At 40.6% G+C, this 21,074-nt stretch overlaps 2 protein-coding genes across 2 annotated transcripts; both read left to right on the top strand.

Annotated features, from left to right (window-relative positions):
• The first annotated feature begins 1,692 nt into the window (after nucleotides 1-1,692).
• Nucleotides 1,693-3,246, top strand: LOC144365133 (sperm motility kinase 2B-like). The gene has a single exon (XM_078015944.1). The coding sequence runs from the start codon at nucleotides 1,693-1,695 to the stop codon at nucleotides 3,244-3,246; it is 1,554 nt and encodes a 517-aa protein (XP_077872070.1).
• A 13,252-nt stretch (nucleotides 3,247-16,498) lies between these two features.
• Nucleotides 16,499-18,052, top strand: LOC144365132 (sperm motility kinase 2B-like). The gene has a single exon (XM_078015943.1). The coding sequence runs from the start codon at nucleotides 16,499-16,501 to the stop codon at nucleotides 18,050-18,052; it is 1,554 nt and encodes a 517-aa protein (XP_077872069.1).
• The last annotated feature ends 3,022 nt before the right edge of the window (nucleotides 18,053-21,074 follow it).

Genomic DNA, 21,074 nt, shown 5'->3' with positions numbered 1-21,074 from the left:
GGAACGTCCCCACTTCTCACTACACAAATGTATGAGTCTGTTATCTTTGATTTCACTCTAACCAAACCTCTGATAAAAAACAAACTAGAGGATGGGCACGTGATCCCAAGGGCTCAGTCCATAGATGGCCAACTCCAATTCTCTGGGTCCAAGGTGAGGCAGTGCACTATGAGGGAAAGGCCCAGTGGAGGAAAGCTGTTCCTCTCATGGCAGTGAGGAAGCAGAGAGACAGGAAGGGATCACAGGAAAGTAGGAGCTTTCCTGGCATGACCACAGTGAGCTAGCTCCTCCAGCCGCACCTCACCTGCCTACAGTTACAACCTGAACTGAAACTTGAACGAACGCTCTAGTTAGGTTACAGGTTCCACATTCCAATAATTTTAGCACTATTTCTGCATGAATATAGGAGTTTGGGGGTGAGGGGACTTATGTCCAAATTTTAACAGACTGTAAGCCTATGTACTCTGTTTACTGAGGCTGAACGATCCCACATTCAAGCCCAGTTTGAGCAACTTAGCAAAATTTTGTCTCAAAATAAATATATAAATAAATAAGTGGCTGGGGATGTACCTCAGTGTTAGAGAATTTGACTGATATGTTTGAGACCCTGGGATCAATCACCAGTATGTCCCCTCAGCCAAAGTAATAAAAAATAAAAAATAAGTGCTTGAGGGATTGGGTTCAAAACTTCTTCCCCTTTCATCATGTGAGGATATGGCCACAAAATGTTCTGATTTTGAACTGGGAGAAGTGAAATACTACCAATAAATTACCCATTCCAAGGTATTTTGTTACAGCAGCAGCAAGATACCCGTTCATCTGGGAAGACCTCCATTTCTTCTCTCTGTGGGAAGGACACTTTTGCTGGTTCTAGGATTCTTGGCGTCCACATTTTGTTTCATATCACTTTGAATATATCAACCCACTCTTTTTTGAATTCCAGAGTTTCCAATGAGAATTCCTAGGTAGGAGTGTATGGGGCAATTAGGATGAAGCCTTCCTCCCTCTTAACCCCATAGGTGTTAAGACTGTGCTTAGGGAACAGATTATGTTGTTTCAGTATCACAATGGGAGCCAAGTGCTACTCTACTTTGACACCAATGATTTGGAAGAAAAAGAAATTGGATACCTTGAATGTGGATATGATAAGGTCTTCAGAAGCCCAGAATTATTAGAAATGTTTAGAATTGAAATGACAAGTCCTTTTAACTTGTAAACAAATATCAGTCTCCATAACTAATGGAAGCAAAAAAAAAAAAAAAAATGGAGTCCACTTGTATTCTTGTTGTGACATGGAAATAGTTCTGAGGCCCCAAAGGGAGATGACCACTGAGGGTTTAGGCCAGGCATGATTGGTCCTTTTCTTGCTCTGACCTCACAAGGAGCCATTGTGAGGAATCTTCAAACAGCGGGTATATAAGAAAGTGGCCAGGGCTGGGTTTTTGTCCACAAGTACAGGAAGCTCTTGGTGGTGACCTGTCGGACTCCCAGATAGTTAGTGCTTTTGGTGGTTGGTGGTTGGTATTCGGTGGTTGGTGGTTGGTGGTTGGTGGTTGGTGCTGTGGTCTTTGGCTTTTGGTTTTTTGATTTGGGTTTGTTGTTTTGCTTTGTTTTGGTTTTTGGTTTTGCTTTGTTGTTTTGGCTTGTTATTTTTTTTTAAGGTAGCATCCTTAGTTGGTGTTCCTGCTTAGGATGTTTAGCCAGAGTAGTGAGAGTAGTGAGAGTAGAGTAGCAGCACTGCAGGTGCCAGGCTCCTGCAGCGTGGCAGCCTTCATGGAGCACTATGAGTTCCTGAAGGTCATCGGGCGTGGTGGGTATGGCCAGGTGAGCCTAGCCCTCCATCGCCTCTCAGGGGCACAGGTGGCAGTGAAAGCCCTGGCACTGGAAGTGGAGAACATTCCGGCCTTCAACGAGCCCAAGATCATGATGAGTCTGGAGCACCCCAACGTGGTCCAGCTGTTTCACGTGATTGGCACCGAGAGCACCATCTACATGGTGATGGAGCACGTAGGTGGGGGACGACTGCTTGATCACATCACACGTGGCATGCAGGTGGAGGAGGTCCGGAGGGTTTTCAGGCAGATCGTGGGTGCCGTGGGCTACCTCCATGACAAGGGCATCGTGCACCGAGACCTCAAGCCAGAGAACATCATGCTGGATACCAGAGGCCAAGTCAAGCTGATCGACTTTGGTGCCGCCACGTGGTTCAGCGCTGGGGAGAAGCTGAGGCGGGTCTGGGGCACACTCCCATACCTTGCCCCTGAAGGTGTCTTGCGGCAAGAGTATGAGGGACCCCCGATGGACGTCTGGAGCCTGGGGGTCATCTTGTATTTTATGTTGACACGGAGCCTCCCATTTGACTCCACCTCCTCTGAGGACCTGCTGACGCGGATCACTCACGCCAGGTACCAGGTCCCTGACTCAGTGCCTGTGGGAGCCCGAAGGCTCATCCACAGCATACTGACCGTGAAGCCCCCGAAGCGGCCCACAGTCAAGCAAATCTCTCGGCACCCATGGCTGAAGCAGGGTGGGGAGCGTGTACCCCAACAGTGTAGTGAGGCTCTTCCCAAACACCCAGACCCCCAAATAATGGCGCTCCTGGTTGACCATGGTCTCGATCCATACCAAACCTGGCTATCTCTGGCCAAGAGAAAGTTTGATGCGGGGATGGCCAACTACTTGATTCTGCAGCACCAGAAGAGCCAGGGGGGAGAGCGCATGTACCCAGCGAAGCCTGTGCCTCGCAGGCTTCGGCTTTCCTCTTGTCCTGCCGGCCTTTCCCAGGGCCCTGTGCTCCCCACGAGGAGCACGAGTGAGCCTGCCCTTGGAGCCTTGCCCTTGCCCCATAAGCACCAGCTGCCTGAGGAAGCCAAACAGCCAGGGCAGGTGGGCATCAGAAGGGCCAGCCTGCCTGCTCCTCCTCTGGACTTGCAGCCTGCTGAGGCCCCGCCTCCTGACGAAGCCTCCCAGTCCAGCTCGCTCTCCTACTTGCCCAACCGCTGGAAGCGCCTGGTCAGGTTAGTAGAGACAGTCCGCAGCAGTTCCGCCCAAGATGTATCCCCAGAGCAACCCCGAGAACCCAGGAAGAGCTGGACCAGGAGGATCGCTAACTGTGTCCAAAGACTGTGCTGTTGCATGCCACGTGTCCGTGTCCGCAATAGAGTGTTTCCAAGGGTTCGCAGGAAAAGTGAGCCAGAGCCGGATCAGGAGACCTTTTCTGGCTCCGAGTTCGAAGTGGAGAGCTGAGCCACACAGGACCAGTGGCCAGCCTGCGATTCCTCTGCCCCCACCTGCCGAAGACACCAGACACTCTTCTGCCTGGGACACTTCACCCTGCCCTGCCCCCTTTCCCTTCTCCCGTTCTTCGGACATGTTTCTTGATACATTGATTTTTGGACAAATTGTATAATAAAATTTTTATTGCGAAATTTTTGAAAAATGCTCTGATTCAAATGAGGGTCTGCTCTCCAAGAAAAGAGGGTCCTCAGGGTGGGTCAGGTCCCACCAGCCATCATCTCCCAGGCCTGGACCACTGTGCCTCCCTCTACAGTGTAGACTCCCTTGCCCTTAGAATAGATGAGGACTCACTTGTCTTGAGCCAGTGTAGAACATTCACTTGCTTTCACCTAGTACAGACTGGCTTCTGTTGATCCAGTGTGCATGGAGTCTCTCCCATTGAGCCATTGTAGACATGACCTTTAGCTGGTGACCATGGTGACGAGGAATACCTCCAAGAAGGCATGGAAGACCTCAGTGTTCCAGGGCATCTTCATGATACTGTGTGTAGGGAAGGTAGGGAAGGAAGAGTTGGCCAGTACAGCAGTGGCTGGGTGCCTCAGAACCTGCCATGCAGCCGCCTCACTCAAAATTGTCATGACTGTTGCTATGGGACAGAGTACTCAGGATTTCAGGACTGGAGGGTCAGTTCATCCTATGGATGCAATTATCCATTAAGGCAAGGTGCACCCACAAGGATTTACTTACCTTTGGATTCTATTCCTAGGCTTGTCAAAGGTGACAGCCTGGGTACCTTGTTTCTCTGACATGTCCATTGGTCTGGCACCAGGAGCTACACTGACACCAGCTTCCGGCTCTTGCCCTTTGTGGTCAGAAATGTATACTATGTGAAACTGTCATCTTTGTGTAGTGGTCTGTAACCAAGAGGTCTGTCACCTCCTTGGTTACATTTCTAATTTTTATAATTTTTTTGAAGTTATGGAACATCTTTGCAGCAGATTCATTATTGGAGTAAAGGAAATTGACTCTTCTACGTGTGTTGATCTTCTATCCTGCTAATTTGGTAATATCTTTCTCTTACCTAATTAGTTTGGATACAGTTAATGGTCTATGTTGAATCATAGTGGTGAGGGGAGAATGGACATGTTTTCCTTATTCTTGGTTTTAGAGCAAATGTTTTCAGTTTTTCTCCATTCAGAATGATCTTGGCCCTTGGTTTGTCATATACAGACTTTAAGATGTCGAGGGAAGTTCCTTCTGTCCTTAGTTTCTCTTGTTATAAAAATGAATGGGTAGTGGCCTTTGGCAAATGCATCTTCATATCTATCAATGTAATCCTGTGATTCTTGTTCTGAATTCTAATTATGTGGTTTGTTACATTGATTTCTGCATGTCTTCAACTGATTAATTTTCTTCTCTGTGACCTTGATGTGTGACATTATTAGATTATTTTTTTCTCTATGACCTTGAGTTGTAACATTAGTTAGCTCTATGGTATTTTTGGTATATTATATATTTTTTAAAAAAAGTTAACAAAAATCTATGACAGTGTGAAGAGAACTTAAATTTTTAGCAATGGGTTTCTATATTTTTTAAAAACATTATATAAGTTGTCTTCACTCTGTCACATAGATTTTTGTTATATCTCTATTCTGATTTCTTTCTAAGGTTTCTTTTCTACAATTCATTTCTCTTGTGAATGTGTAGCATTTAATGTTGAATTGTAGGTGCTGGAATTCCTTTATTATTCCTTTATTATATTTCATCCATTATTAACTATGCAAGGAGGACTCTGTCTTTATTTGTGTTTCCTAACATTGACTATTCATATTAGGAACTTCCCTAAACATCTTAAAGCCTATATATGACAAACCAAAGGCCAACATTATTCTGAACAGAGAAAAACTGATAACATTTCCTCTAAAACAGATGTGATTACAAAGTGAATTGCTTTGTCAATGAATGAAATATTTTATTGATGTCTTTAAGATCCATTTAATTCATTGTTTTTGAAATATTTTTAGTTCTAAATAATCTTTATGTCTAGATGACATATATAATGGTTAGAGAGTTTTGTTTAAATCCCCCAGTAATTTTGTATTTTGATCTTTTTCCTTCTTTATATTGATAAGAGTTTGCTTTCTGTATGCAGAAGCACAGTTGTTTGGAGCATAAATATTTATTATCAGTATATCTTGTTGCTGGATTTTCCCCTCGCCGGTTTGAAGAAATCTTCTTTGTCTCCTTTAATTAATTTTGACTTGAAGTCTACTTTGACATTAGAGGAGCTACCCCTGCTTCCTTGCTTTTTCCATTTTCATGCATATCTCTGTCTCTTAAGGTGAGTGTTTTGTAGGCAACATGTTGCTTTGTATTGTTTTTTTTTAATGCAAACTGCTAATATGAGTTTTGCTTTCATTATTATTATAGAAAGATGATTTTTATTTCCTGCCATTTCAATTTATTTCTAATGCTAAATTCAAACTTGGTTATCCTTTAATGGGACTATTCTATTGTATTCATCTCTCTTATTTTTATGTATTTTCTCTGCATGAAATATTCCATCAAGGACATTTGGCAGTGCAGACTACCTGGTTACAAATTATTTTGGTTTCTGCTTATTGTGAAGGATCTAATCCTGTTTGGAAGCTGTTTTATTCCAAGACTTAGCATGTATCTTTCCATGCTCTCCTATCTTTTAGTGTCTATGTTGAGATATCAGTTGAAATCCAAATGGGTTTACCTCTGAATGTGACCTGATGTATTTTTTTGTGTGGCATTTTCTATTAGGCACTTTTCTATATATTTTTCTATTAGGCATTTTCATTATAATGTATCTTGGAGAGAATGATTTTTGCTCGCGCCTATTTGAAATTCTATATGCGTCTTGAGTGTGGATTTCATCTTGTTCCTATGATTTAAAAATTTTTCTCATACTCATTGAGAAGATTGTGTATTTCTTTAGTTCACATTTCAGGAGTCTTCAACCACAATGATTCTTAAGTTTGTTACCTGCAAACTGTCTCTGATTTCTGGAACATTCTGCCAATGGTCTCTTTGCATCTTTATTTTGACTCTATTTTCAAAATTATGTACTTTTTTGTTTAGACCACACTGAAAATCTATTTTCAAAGTGGTTTAATCTATTGGTAACATTTTGCAACTGAATTCTAAATCCAGTTGTTTATTTAGTTTAAATTATCCAATTGAAAAGAATTAAAACTATACTTGTTGTGTTCTTTCATCACAAAGGACTCAAACAAAAAATAGTAAAACTTTGGAAAATAAGCACACTTCCATGTAACCTATGGATCAAGGAAGTCTAAAGGTGGACTAAGTGAAAGATCATTGGGTCATTAGGCAGGAGGAATTTACAAGAGCATACCCGTCAAGGATATGTACTTCAGGACAAGCCCACAAAGTTGTATGATTGCATGGATTGATGTGGAAATATCACATGACAAAATTCAATACCAATGGAAAAAATTCTGAGAAAAGTAGGATTAGAGAGTGTTATGGGTTAAATTATGCCTTCCAAAGCAATTGTTGAGGTTCTAATCCCACACCTACCAATCACGGCTCCCCTTAACAAATGACTGAATTATGATGTAACTACCAAAGATGGTGTCATAAAGGAGTAGGTCAAGCTCTTGGTTCTGTATGACAGAGCGGGCAGGCTGCTCATTCAAGGGCACTTTTGACCATATTTTTTATGACAGCAGAGCACATTACAATTTTTATTACATATATAGAGCACAATTTTTCATATATCTCCTTGTTTACAAAGTATATTCACGCCAATTCCTGTCTTCATGTATTTTGGATAGTAATGCTTACCACATTCCACAATTATTAATTACCTTATGGTTACCTCATAGCCCCCCCCTTCCCCTCCTACACCCTCTGCCCTATCTAGAGTTCATCATGTCTCCCATGCTCCCGATTGTTATAACGAGGGAAAGCTGAGTAACACAGTACCTCCATATTTTTTAAAGTCCTTTGCTTCCTAACTTGGTAAGAACATTTTTCATGTGTTGAATAATGATCTATATTGATCTTTAAAATTCTTAATGTCCAATTTCCCTTTTGATCTCTATGTCTTTAGCTATATGTTATATACTAAGGATATAGAAATTTGATTCATTTACATTTATGCAGGAGGACTGGATATCCTATTTCATCAATATAATTGAGAGATCCGATTTTAAAATTGACAACAACAAAGCATCAGGAGAATGCTTCCTCAAATCCTGACTAATGGTAGGAGTGTGTGCCTTGGTACTCACTAATCAATCCAGTAGGTAAATATAATTGCACTTTTTTCATTTGTCCATTAGTTATGCAATTCATCAGCCATTTTTTTTCCTAAATGAGAGAGCTCAAACTTTCTGAAGTTTCTTTCCCTTTTCTTCCTTGAGTTGTCCAGACATGGTATGCACTTACTTGCTCTTCATTGAGGGCTTCCAGTCATATTTTCAATAGCAAAGTGAAGCAAGAGAACTGGAATGTTTCTTCAGAACCACTGGCATTTCTTAATCATGTTGTCACAACAATAATTTTAAACATCAATCCACTATAACTTAGCAATACTTGCCCAGTTCAGATGATGCAGAGATTATTTTGGATCCTACTGAGATCCAAGATTTTGGCTTATTTATTGGATCTCATTTCCCAAAGTACGGCCACATGCCAGGCAGATGGAGCTGCAGAAGGCTGCAAATTTGGTTTCATGCCTGGGTCAAGACAAGCCCTCCTGATATGGTTTATGTTAGACCCAGATCACAAGGCCAGGTGTTCTCTACTATTGTGGTGAATTCATTCCTTTTCGGAGACTTTTCATGCTAGAAAATTTGCTGTGACCTTATTAGTTCATTCCCACTGTTTCTCTAAGTTTGCAAACATGGGGTGAAAGGCACTGGATATTGTGATCTTTCCCTTTCAGAATGCACTCAGCTCCTTAGACTACCCTAAGTTTGACTCTCTAGGAGACACAAAAGCCTTTTATAAGGCAAATAAAGGCTTCTACAATGTGAATTTTCCAAAACAAGGTGTTTCTGATTCTGATTTGAGAAGAAGAAAGCTTCCATGTTGACTTTTGGCAGCTTATTTTACTAAAAAATAAGCAGCAGCATTGCTTCTTATTGATCACTCTGATAATAATGATATAAGCAAAATTGCAAAGACATTTTTGTTTTTAAAGTCAGAGCTGGTTAGTATAAATTCTGGTGATGACTTTATTCTTTTTATTGCTGAGTAATATTCCCTTGTGTATATATGCCACATTTTTTATGCATCCATCTATTGAAGGGCATCTAGGTTGCTTACACATTTTAGCTATTGTGATAATCATATATTTCTGTCTAATCTATTGTCCATCTGTCCCTCTGTCTTTAGAGCTAAATATCTCCATCACCCTAAATCCTTGAGGTGGACATTTTGCAGATGCCGGAACTTTCTGCTGGTTTTGGAGTTTGTAGTTTCTTAAATAATAAGTTGTTATTCTTACTTTTTCCCTCCATTTTATTCATCTCCCTGTCAGACCAAAGTAGAGAATGCAAAACAACAACTGAGTGAACAAGTGAAGAGCTGACAATGACACTTGGTGCCCAATACCCGCTAAACTGTGATCACTGTGAGCAGCTGGCAGAAGCCCTAGCAGTTGCTGTAGTTTATGAAAACCAATGCCAGTTTAGTTGTGCTCTGTATCTTTTTTCCCATAGGCAGCCAGAACCTTGATCTTTCTCTACAACAGATAAATGAAACAAATAATATGACTGAATTTCAAGTGTTCCTTTGGATCTACACCTATAATTCATCATCTGCTTATATCAAAGGTAGTCCATTTTTGTTGTTGTTGTTGTTGTTGAATGAAGTGTTTCTTGTTTCCTTCATACAGTTCAGGTTTGCATAGATTCCCAAGACAGGGTGACTCTTGACCTACAAATGCTTATATGTGGTGCTCTCATTCCTGATATCCTCTTAAAGGTTTTAATTGCTGAGACAAGTTTCTTTTTCTTAAAGTTTGCTACTTGGTATTTTTTCCAAATATGTGTGTGCTAACCATTAGAACTTTATTCTATTCCAGAAACACTTTTACACTTTACAGGGTGAAAAGATGCATAGGGATGAACTCTACAATGCCTTAGCATGCTATAAGTTGTTGGACTTTTAAGAGTTTGGTTCTCTGGAAAATGGTGTAAGTTTTTAAACCATCGTCTTAGTTCAAATAATTAAGTTAAATTCTTCAGAGAGATGGTCCACACCTCACCACTAAGGGTAGGTTAGGAGAACAGTTGCTGGGGATGCTGATTCAGCCACCAGAGATGGTGCTTTATGACATCAGTGGAAATGAAAATTAAGTCATCATTTAACAGATAATTGGCCTTTCAAGGTCAGGAATGTGTAGATATTTCAATGTTCTAATCAGAGCTCTTATCCCAAACTTATATTTGGGGAAGCCTCCTCTACTGGACAAGATCTAGAAGTTCAGTAGTTCAGCATGGAAAGCATCCTCCTGATTTGCTTCCCATGAAGCCTTTTGCCCCTGGATTCCCTTGCTCCGATTAACATGGTTTCCCTCACACTGACTCACTCCATTTTCAAAATCTCTACAGTTTCTTTCATGGTTGCCTCTGGAGCCATCCTTGGCACGCCTTCCTTGTCAGGTTGCCTTGCTGCTACAGTTGTCAACTCACTATTTGTGAATAAAGATCCCTTACAATTACTAATGTTAGATTTTCTTTTCACTTATAAGCTCAATGTTTATATTTTATAGTTTAGCCTTCGAAAATTTCCATTCTGTGTAATTAAATGGATATGTGCAAACATTTTCCTCTGTTTTTTCTTTATTACAATATTATTTGTTATATACAATGATAGACAATGCAATTCAGTTCATATTACACATATACAGCACAATTTTTCAAGTCACTACTTGTACAAAAGTATTTTCACACCATTGTTGTCTTTACACATGTACTTAGGGTAATGATGTCTAACTCATTCCACTGTCTTTCCTACTCCCTTCCCCATTCCCCCTCCCCTTTGCCCTATCTAAAGTTCCTCCCTTCCTCCCATGCTCTCCCAATCCATCACCATTTTGAGTCAGCACCCTCAAATCAAAGAAAACATTTGGCCTTTGGTTTTTTTTGGCATTGGCTTCCTTCCCTTAGCATTATATTCTCCAACTCCATCCATTTACTTGCAAATGCCATGATTTTATTCTCTTTTAATGCTGAGTAATGTTCCATTGTGTATATATGCCACATTTTCCCTATCCATACATCTATTGAAGGGCCTCTGGGTTGGTTCCACAATTTAGCTATTGTGAATTGTGCTGTTATAAACATTGATATGGCTGTGTCCCTGTAGTATGCTGCTTTAAGTCCTTTGGCTATAAACCAAGGAGTGGCATAGCTGGGTCAAATGCTGGTTCCATTCCAAGTTTTGCAAGGAATCTCCACACTGCTTTCCAGATTGGCTGCAACAATTTGCAGTCCCACCAGCAATGTATTAGTGTGCCTTTCTCCCCACATCCTTTTCAACATTTATTTTTGTTTGTATTCTTGATAGCTGCCATTCTGACCAGAGAGAGATGAAATGTTAGAGTAGTTTTGATTTCCATTTCTCTAATTACTAGAGATGTTGAACATTTGTTCATATATTTGTTGATTGTGTATGTTCTTCTGAGAAGCATCTGTTCAGTTCCTTGGCTCACTTCGTGATTGGGTTATTTGTCTTTTGGTGTTAAGTTTTTTGAGTGCTTTATATATTATAGAGATTAGTGTTCTATCTGATGGGTACATATAGGCTTCAGGCTGCTCCCAACAAGAAACTGGGATATCGCTGCTTCTATCAAAGGACAACAGAACTGATAAGACATCACCAAGGTCTCTGAGGACCTGGCTGCACCATGCCTATTAGATTCTGTACTAGAGATGCTAACAGTTATCCAATTGCTGAAGTAACAGGGAGTCTTGCATGGGCTTGCCTATCTTTTGTTTCTACTACTAACAGCCAACAAGAATGATTCCCCTCTCACTAGTCATATAATCTAATAACCTCTCCATGTTCTCACATCCTACTTGATAAATATCTCAGCCAAGGCTCCAGTCCCCCTTCCACCATCAAAAACTGTAAATCATTATGCAAACTGATTGACTATATGATAGAAGATAACCAAACTCATCATTTCTGATTTTAGTGAATAAACTGCAAATGTAAATATAGAAGCTGATATAAGGCTGCACGTTGGGTACAATGAGTGCCGTAATATTGATCTCTCCCTTAAGTAGGAGGTATTGGTAACCTGTAGGGAAACTGTAAGACAATAGGGCAGAAGCTGTAATACCTTGGGTCTACACTGGAAGAGAATTAGACACATTGACATCAAGAAAAACCAAGGGAGGAAAGTACTCCAAACAAACCAAGATGCTACAAACAATAGGATCCATAGGTAGTATGGTAGTTGAAATGTCAGAGAAGGAGTTCAGAATATACATAAATAAAATGATTTAAAAATTAAAGAATGATGTAAGAGAGCATATGCAGGCAAAAATTGGTTACTCCAACAAAGAGATAAGAGAACAAATACAGGCAACCATTGATCATCACAACAAAGAGATAAGTGAGCAAATGCAAGTTGCAATGGATTTATTTCAGAAAAGGATAGAGATATTGAAAAGAAACAAACAAAAATTACTGAAATGAAAGAAACAATAAGCCAATTAAAAAACTCAATAGATAGCATCACCAACAGACTAGATCATGTGGAAGACAGGACCTGAGACAATAAAGACAAAATATACAATCTCGAACATACGGTTGATCTCACAGTGAAGATGGTAAGAAACCATGAACAGAATATCCAAGAATTATAGAATACCATCCAAAGACCAATTTTAAGATTTATTGAGATAGAGGAAACTTCAGAGATTCAAACCAAGGGAATGCACAATCTCTTCAAAGAAATAATATGAGAAAATTTCCAAAATATGAAGAAAGAGGTAGAATTGGAGAATCAAATACAAGAGGCCTGTAGAAGGGGTCAGGGTTGTGACTCAGTGGTAGAGTGCTCATCTAGCATGTGTGAGGCCCTGGGTTTGATCCTCACCACCTCATAAAAATAAATAAAATAAAGGTATTTTTAAAAGATATAAGCATAAAAAAGAGCCTATAGGACACCAAAAGTACAAAATTACAACAGATCTACCCCAAATCACATTATAATCAACGAGACTAGCATACAGATTGAGGATATAATTTTAAAGGCCACAAAGAGAAAAATCAAATGACCTATAAGGAAAGACCAATTCAGATCTCAGCAGATTTTTCAACACACACTCTCAAAGCCAGGAGATCCTGGAACAACATATATTAAGCAATAAAAGATAATGGATGGGAATTTTCTTACTAAAAATGATACTAGAATAAATAAATGGGATAATATCAAACTAAAAAGCTTCTTCACCTCAAAGGAAACAATCAAGAACATGAACAGAAAGCCTAGAGAATGAAAGAAAATCTTTGCAACCTGCACCTCAGATAGAACACTAATCTTCAGGATATACAAAGAATTTAAAAAAAAAACTTAACACCAAGAAAACAAATCACCCAATGAATAAATGAGCAAAGGAACTGAAATAGCACTTGAAGGAAAGATTGGTGAAGAAATATATGAAAAAAAATATTCAGCATCTCTAGCCATTAGGGATATGCAGATCAAAACAACATGGAGATTCCATCTCACTCCAGTCAGAATGGCAATGATCAAGAATATAAGTAACAATAAATGTGGAAGAGGATGAGAAAAAAGGTTCACTTATACGTTGCTGCTGGGACTGCAAATTGGGGTAACCTTTAGAAAAAGCAAAATGGAGCTTCCTGAGAAATCTTGGAATGGAACCACCATTTGACCCAGTTATCCCACTACTCAGTACATACTAAGATGACTCAAAATCAGCATACCATAGTGATGCAGCCACACCAATGTTTATGGAGCTCACCTAACAATAAAGATACTATTGAGCCCAGCTAGGTGCCCTTCAACAGACGAATGGCTAAAGAAAATGTGGTATACTAAACAATGAAATAATATTCAGCCATAAAAAAGAATGAAATTATAGCATTTGCTAGTAAATGGATGGAACTGCAGATATCAAGCTAAGTGAAATAAGCCAATCGCCAAAAGCCAAAGGCCAAATGTTCTCTCTGATGTTTGGATGCTAACAAACAACAAGGGATGGTTGGTAGGGGAAGAATAGAAGTTCATTGAATTAGCCAAATGGGAGGGAAGAAAAGGAGTGGGGATAGGAATAGGAAAGACAGTATAATGAATTGACATAACTTACTTATATTCATACATAAATACATGACATCATGTACAACTGCAAGAATGGGATCCTAACTAGAATAAGTTATATTCTTTGTATGTACAATATATCAAAGTAGTCTACTGTCACGTATATCTATAAAGAACAAATAAAAACATTTAAAAATACTATAAAGAAAGATACAATTACTTGATGTGTATTTTGCCTTATTTGTCTTAGTTTATATTTTGTAAGTCTCACTTCTTAAGCCCAATTTAACACTTAAAGTCTAATTGGTTCACTGCCACTGCCATACCTCATCTTTCCATTATCTATAGCTTTCTGCTCAGGATATTACCTCTTTGCATTTGGTTCATTTACTTTCAGTGACTCTATGAGATTGTCAAAAAGATATTTTTCTTGTAAAATGTTTTTAAGCTATTCTTTTTTCTCCATCAATTTGAATGAAGCATCGGATCTCTGGTTCCTTTATATAAACATCCTTTCAAAATGTAATGTCCTTCATATGACAAAACCATATTCTGTATGAAATCAAACACTATTTCTTGGAATAAAAAAAGGGGGCTCAAAACATGGCTAAGTTCAAACTTTGTAACTTAGGTTTCAAATCGTTTATTTGTATGTCTGTACACTTTTTATTTTGTTTCTGTTTAAACTTTCATTCATTCACTCATTCAACAATTTGTTTTTCTTGGATGCCTATAATGGGCTGTACAACAGAGATTTGTTTATATTCTAGGAGAAGAGGAAGATCAAGAACTAACTTAAAAGTGATACATTATATCGTGCTTTTTGATAATATTTCTAGGTTACCACTACATTTATGTGACAACATACATGGAAGAAGCAGCACAAGTAGAATGAAGTAGAAAATTATTGAATAATGGGATGGGATAGGGTTTACTGAAATACTAAATAAGGTCACTTGTGTAGAACTTTCAAGAAGAAAACATTTGAGTAGAGATGTTAATGAAGAAAGATATTAGATAAATAATCAAATGTTTTGCCAGATTATAACACAAGTAGCCTGTAGTCCAACTTCTGATAGGGTCCTTATTTCCTTCTGAAAGCTCATGAGCCAGGTCTGCATTTCTGTTGGTATTCTGGTCATCTGAACACCAGAATCCCTGTTCAACTCTTCTTACAATAATCTAAAGCTTTTCGAGCTCACTATTTCAAAGTCTTACAAAGTCTTTGTGGGTCAAAGGTTTCTGATCCACACAATCAGTTTATTCAGAGGAACGTCCCCACTTCTCACTACACAAATGTATGAGTCTGTTATCTTTGATTTCACTCTAACCAAACCTCTGATAAAAAACAAAGTAGAGGATGGGCACGTGATCCCAAGGGCTCAGTCCATAGATGGCCAACTCCAATTCTCTGGGTCCAAGGTGAGGCAGTGCACTATGAGGGAAAGGCCCAGTGGAGGAAAGCTGTTCCTCTCATGGCAGTGAGGAAGCAGAGAGACAGGAAGGGATCACAGGAAAGTAGGAGCTTTCCTGGCATGACCACAGTGAGCTAGCTCCTCCAGCCGCACCTCACCTGCCTACAGTTACAACCTGAACTGAAACTTGAACGAACGCTCTAGTTAGGTTACAGGTTCCACATTCCAATAATTTTAGCACTATTTCTGCATGAATATAGGAGTTTGGGGGTGAGGGGACTTATGTCCAAATTTTAACAGACTGTAAGCCTATGTACTCTGTTTACTGAGGCTGAACGATCCCACATTCAAGCCCAGTTTGAGCAACTTAGCAAAATTTTGTCTCAAAATAAATATATAAATAAATAAGTGGCTGGGGATGTACCTCAGTGTTAGAGAATTTGACTGATATGTTTGAGACCCTGGGATCAATCACCAGTATGTCCCCTCAGCCAAAGTAATAAAAAATAAAAAATAAGTGCTTGAGGGATTGGGTTCAAAACTTCTTCCCCTTTCATCATGTGAGGATATGGCCACAAAATGTTCTGATTTTGAACTGGGAGAAGTGAAATACTACCAATAAATTACCCATTCCAAGGTATTTTGTTACAGCAGCAGCAAGATACCCGTTCATCTGGGAAGACCTCCATTTCTTCTCTCTGTGGGAAGGACACTTTTGCTGGTTCTAGGATTCTTGGCGTCCACATTTTGTTTCATATCACTTTGAATATATCAACCCACTCTTTTTTGAATTCCAGAGTTTCCAATGAGAATTCCTAGGTAGGAGTGTATGGGGCAATTAGGATGAAGCCTTCCTCCCTCTTAACCCCATAGGTGTTAAGACTGTGCTTAGGGAACAGATTATGTTGTTTCAGTATCACAATGGGAGCCAAGTGCTACTCTACTTTGACACCAATGATTTGGAAGAAAAAGAAATTGGATACCTTGAATGTGGATATGATAAGGTCTTCAGAAGCCCAGAATTATTAGAAATGTTTAGAATTGAAATGACAAGTCCTTTTAACTTGTAAACAAATATCAGTCTCCATAACTAATGGAAGCAAAAAAAAAAAAAAAAATGGAGTCCACTTGTATTCTTGTTGTGACATGGAAATAGTTCTGAGGCCCCAAAGGGAGATGACCACTGAGGGTTTAGGCCAGGCATGATTGGTCCTTTTCTTGCTCTGACCTCACAAGGAGCCATTGTGAGGAATCTTCAAACAGCGGGTATATAAGAAAGTGGCCAGGGCTGGGTTTTTGTCCACAAGTACAGGAAGCTCTTGGTGGTGACCTGTCGGACTCCCAGATAGTTAGTGCTTTTGGTGGTTGGTGGTTGGTATTCGGTGGTTGGTGGTTGGTGGTTGGTGGTTGGTGCTGTGGTCTTTGGCTTTTGGTTTTTTGATTTGGGTTTGTTGTTTTGCTTTGTTTTGGTTTTTGGTTTTGCTTTGTTGTTTTGGCTTGTTATTTTTTTTTAAGGTAGCATCCTTAGTTGGTGTTCCTGCTTAGGATGTTTAGCCAGAGTAGTGAGAGTAGTGAGAGTAGAGTAGCAGCACTGCAGGTGCCAGGCTCCTGCAGCGTGGCAGCCTTCATGGAGCACTATGAGTTCCTGAAGGTCATCGGGCGTGGTGGGTATGGCCAGGTGAGCCTAGCCCTCCATCGCCTCTCAGGGGCACAGGTGGCAGTGAAAGCCCTGGCACTGGAAGTGGAGAACATTCCGGCCTTCAACGAGCCCAAGATCATGATGAGTCTGGAGCACCCCAACGTGGTCCAGCTGTTTCACGTGATTGGCACCGAGAGCACCATCTACATGGTGATGGAGCACGTAGGTGGGGGACGACTGCTTGATCACATCACACGTGGCATGCAGGTGGAGGAGGTCCGGAGGGTTTTCAGGCAGATCGTGGGTGCCGTGGGCTACCTCCATGACAAGGGCATCGTGCACCGAGACCTCAAGCCAGAGAACATCATGCTGGATACCAGAGGCCAAGTCAAGCTGATCGACTTTGGTGCCGCCACGTGGTTCAGCGCTGGGGAGAAGCTGAGGCGGGTCTGGGGCACACTCCCATACCTTGCCCCTGAAGGTGTCTTGCGGCAAGAGTATGAGGGACCCCCGATGGACGTCTGGAGCCTGGGGGTCATCTTGTATTTTATGTTGACACGGAGCCTCCCATTTGACTCCACCTCCTCTGAGGACCTGCTGACGCGGATCACTCACGCCAGGTACCAGGTCCCTGACTCAGTGCCTGTGGGAGCCCGAAGGCTCATCCACAGCATACTGACCGTGAAGCCCCCGAAGCGGCCCACAGTCAAGCAAATCTCTCGGCACCCATGGCTGAAGCAGGGTGGGGAGCGTGTACCCCAACAGTGTAGTGAGGCTCTTCCCAAACACCCAGACCCCCAAATAATGGCGCTCCTGGTTGACCATGGTCTCGATCCATACCAAACCTGGCTATCTCTGGCCAAGAGAAAGTTTGATGCGGGGATGGCCAACTACTTGATTCTGCAGCACCAGAAGAGCCAGGGGGGAGAGCGCATGTACCCAGCGAAGCCTGTGCCTCGCAGGCTTCGGCTTTCCTCTTGTCCTGCCGGCCTTTCCCAGGGCCCTGTGCTCCCCACGAGGAGCACGAGTGAGCCTGCCCTTGGAGCCTTGCCCTTGCCCCATAAGCACCAGCTGCCTGAGGAAGCCAAACAGCCAGGGCAGGTGGGCATCAGAAGGGCCAGCCTGCCTGCTCCTCCTCTGGACTTGCAGCCTGCTGAGGCCCCGCCTCCTGACGAAGCCTCCCAGTCCAGCTCGCTCTCCTACTTGCCCAACCGCTGGAAGCGCCTGGTCAGGTTAGTAGAGACAGTCCGCAGCAGTTCCGCCCAAGATGTATCCCCAGAGCAACCCCGAGAACCCAGGAAGAGCTGGACCAGGAGGATCGCTAACTGTGTCCAAAGACTGTGCTGTTGCATGCCACGTGTCCGTGTCCGCAATAGAGTGTTTCCAAGGGTTCGCAGGAAAAGTGAGCCAGAGCCGGATCAGGAGACCTTTTCTGGCTCCGAGTTCGAACTGGAGAGCTGAGCCACACAGGACCAGTGGCCAGCCTGCGATTCCTCTGCCCCCACCTGCCGAAGACACCAGACACTCTTCTGCCTGGGACACTTCACCCTGCCCTGCCCCCTTTCCCTTCTCCCGTTCTTCGGACATGTTTCTTGATACATTGATTTTTGGACAAATTGTATAATAAAATTTTTATTGCGAAATTTTTGAAAAATGCTCTGATTCAAATGAGGGTCTGCTCTCCAAGAAAAGAGGGTCCTCAGGGTGGGTCAGGTCCCACCAGCCATCATCTCCCAGGCCTGGACCACTGTGCCTCCCTCTACAGTGTAGACTCCCTTGCCCTTAGAATAGATGAGGACTCACTTGTCTTGAGCCAGTGTAGAACATTCACTTGCTTTCACCTAGTACAGACTGGCTTCTGTTGATCCAGTGTGCATGGAGTCTCTCCCATTGAGCCATTGTAGACATGACCTTTAGCTGGTGACCATGGTGACGAGGAATACCTCCAAGAAGGCATGGAAGACCTCAGTGTTCCAGGGCATCTTCATGATACTGTGTGTAGGGAAGGTAGGGAAGGAAGAGTTGGCCAGTACAGCAGTGGCTGGGTGCCTCAGAACCTGCCATGCAGCCGCCTCACTCAAAATTGTCATGACTGTTGCTATGGGACAGAGTACTCAGGATTTCAGGACTGGAGGGTCAGTTCATCCTATGGATGCAATTATCCATTAAGGCAAGGTGCACCCACAAGGATTTACTTACCTTTGGATTCTATTCCTAGGCTTGTCAAAGGTGACAGCCTGGGTACCTTGTTTCTCTGACATGTCCATTGGTCTGGCACCAGGAGCTACACTGACACCAGCTTCCGGCTCTTGCCCTTTGTGGTCAGAAATGTATACTATGTGAAACTGTCATCTTTGTGTAGTGGTCTGTAACCAAGAGGTCTGTCACCTCCTTGGTTACATTTCTAATTTTTATAATTTTTTTGAAGTTATGGAACATCTTTGCAGCAGATTCATTATTGGAGTAAAGGAAATTGACTCTTCTACGTGTGTTGATCTTCTATCCTGCTAATTTGGTAATATCTTTCTCTTACCTAATTAGTTTGGATACAGTTAATGGTCTATGTTGAATCATAGTGGTGAGGGGAGAATGGACATGTTTTCCTTATTCTTGGTTTTAGAGCAAATGTTTTCAGTTTTTCTCCATTCAGAATGATCTTGGCCCTTGGTTTGTCATATACAGACTTTAAGATGTCGAGGGAAGTTCCTTCTGTCCTTAGTTTCTCTTGTTATAAAAATGAATGGGTAGTGGCCTTTGGCAAATGCATCTTCATATCTATCAATGTAATCCTGTGATTCTTGTTCTGAATTCTAATTATGTGGTTTGTTACATTGATTTCTGCATGTCTTCAACTGATTAATTTTCTTCTCTGTGACCTTGATGTGTGACATTATTAGATTATTTTTTTCTCTATGACCTTGAGTTGTAACATTAGTTAGCTCTATGGTATTTTTGGTATATTATATATTTTTTAAAAAAAGTTAACAAAAATCTATGACAGTGTGAAGAGAACTTAAATTTTTAGCAATGGGTTTCTATATTTTTTAAAAACATTATATAAGTTGTCTTCACTCTGTCACATAGATTTTTGTTATATCTCTATTCTGATTTCTTTCTAAGGTTTCTTTTCTACAATTCATTTCTCTTGTGAATGTGTAGCATTTAATGTTGAATTGTAGGTGCTGGAATTCCTTTATTATTCCTTTATTATATTTCATCCATTATTAACTATGCAAGGAGGACTCTGTCTTTATTTGTGTTTCCTAACATTGACTATTCATATTAGGAACTTCCCTAAACATCTTAAAGCCTATATATGACAAACCAAAGGCCAACATTATTCTGAACAGAGAAAAACTGATAACATTTCCTCTAAAACAGATGTGATTACAAAGTGAATTGCTTTGTCAATGAATGAAATATTTTATTGATGTCTTTAAGATCCATTTAATTCATTGTTTTTGAAATATTTTTAGTTCTAAATAATCTTTATGTCTAGATGACATATGTAATGGTTAGAGAGTTTTGTTTAAATCCCCCAGTAATTTTGTATTTTGATCTTTTTCCTTCTTTATATTGATAAGAGTTTGCTTTCTGTATGCAGAAGCACAGTTGTTTGGAGCATAAATATTTATTATCAGTATATCTTGTTGCTGGATTTTCCCCTCGCCGGTTTGAAGAAATCTTCTTTGTCTCCTTTAATTAATTTTGACTTGAAGTCTACTTTGACATTAGAGGAGCTACCCCTGCTTCCTTGCTTTTTCCATTTTCATGCATATCTCTGTCTCTTAAGGTGAGTGTTTTGTAGGCAACATGTTGCTTTGTATTGTTTTTTTTTAATGCAAACTGCTAATATGAGTTTTGCTTTCATTATTATTATAGAAAGATGATTTTTATTTCCTGCCATTTCAATTTATTTCTAATGCTAAATTCAAACTTGGTTATCCTTTAATGGGACTATTCTATTGTATTCATCTCTCTTATTTTTATGTATTTTCTCTGCATGAAATATTCCATCAAGGACATTTGGCAGTGCAGACTACCTGGTTACAAATTATTTTGGTTTCTGCTTATTGTGAAGGATCTAATCCTGTTTGGAAGCTGTTTTATTCCAAGACTTAGCATGTATCTTTCCATGCTCTCCTATCTTTTAGTGTCTATGTTGAGATATCAGTTGAAATCCAAATGGGTTTACCTCTGAATGTGACCTGATGTATTTTTTTGTGTGGCATTTTCTATTAGGCACTTTTCTATATATTTTTCTATTAGGCATTTTCATTATAATGTATCTTGGAGAGAATGATTTTTGCTCGCGCCTATTTGAAATTCTATATGCGTCTTGAGTGTGGATTTCATCTTGTTCCTATGATTTAAAAATTTTTCTCATACTCATTGAGAAGATTGTGTATTTCTTTAGTTCACATTTCAGGAGTCTTCAACCACAATGATTCTTAAGTTTGTTACCTGCAAACTGTCTCTGATT

This window comes from Ictidomys tridecemlineatus, chromosome 6 (assembly GCF_052094955.1).
Source record: "Ictidomys tridecemlineatus isolate mIctTri1 chromosome 6, mIctTri1.hap1, whole genome shotgun sequence".
NCBI classification, from domain to species: Eukaryota; Metazoa; Chordata; class Mammalia; order Rodentia; family Sciuridae; genus Ictidomys; species Ictidomys tridecemlineatus.
This window is presented reverse-complemented; position numbering and strand designations above follow the sequence as displayed.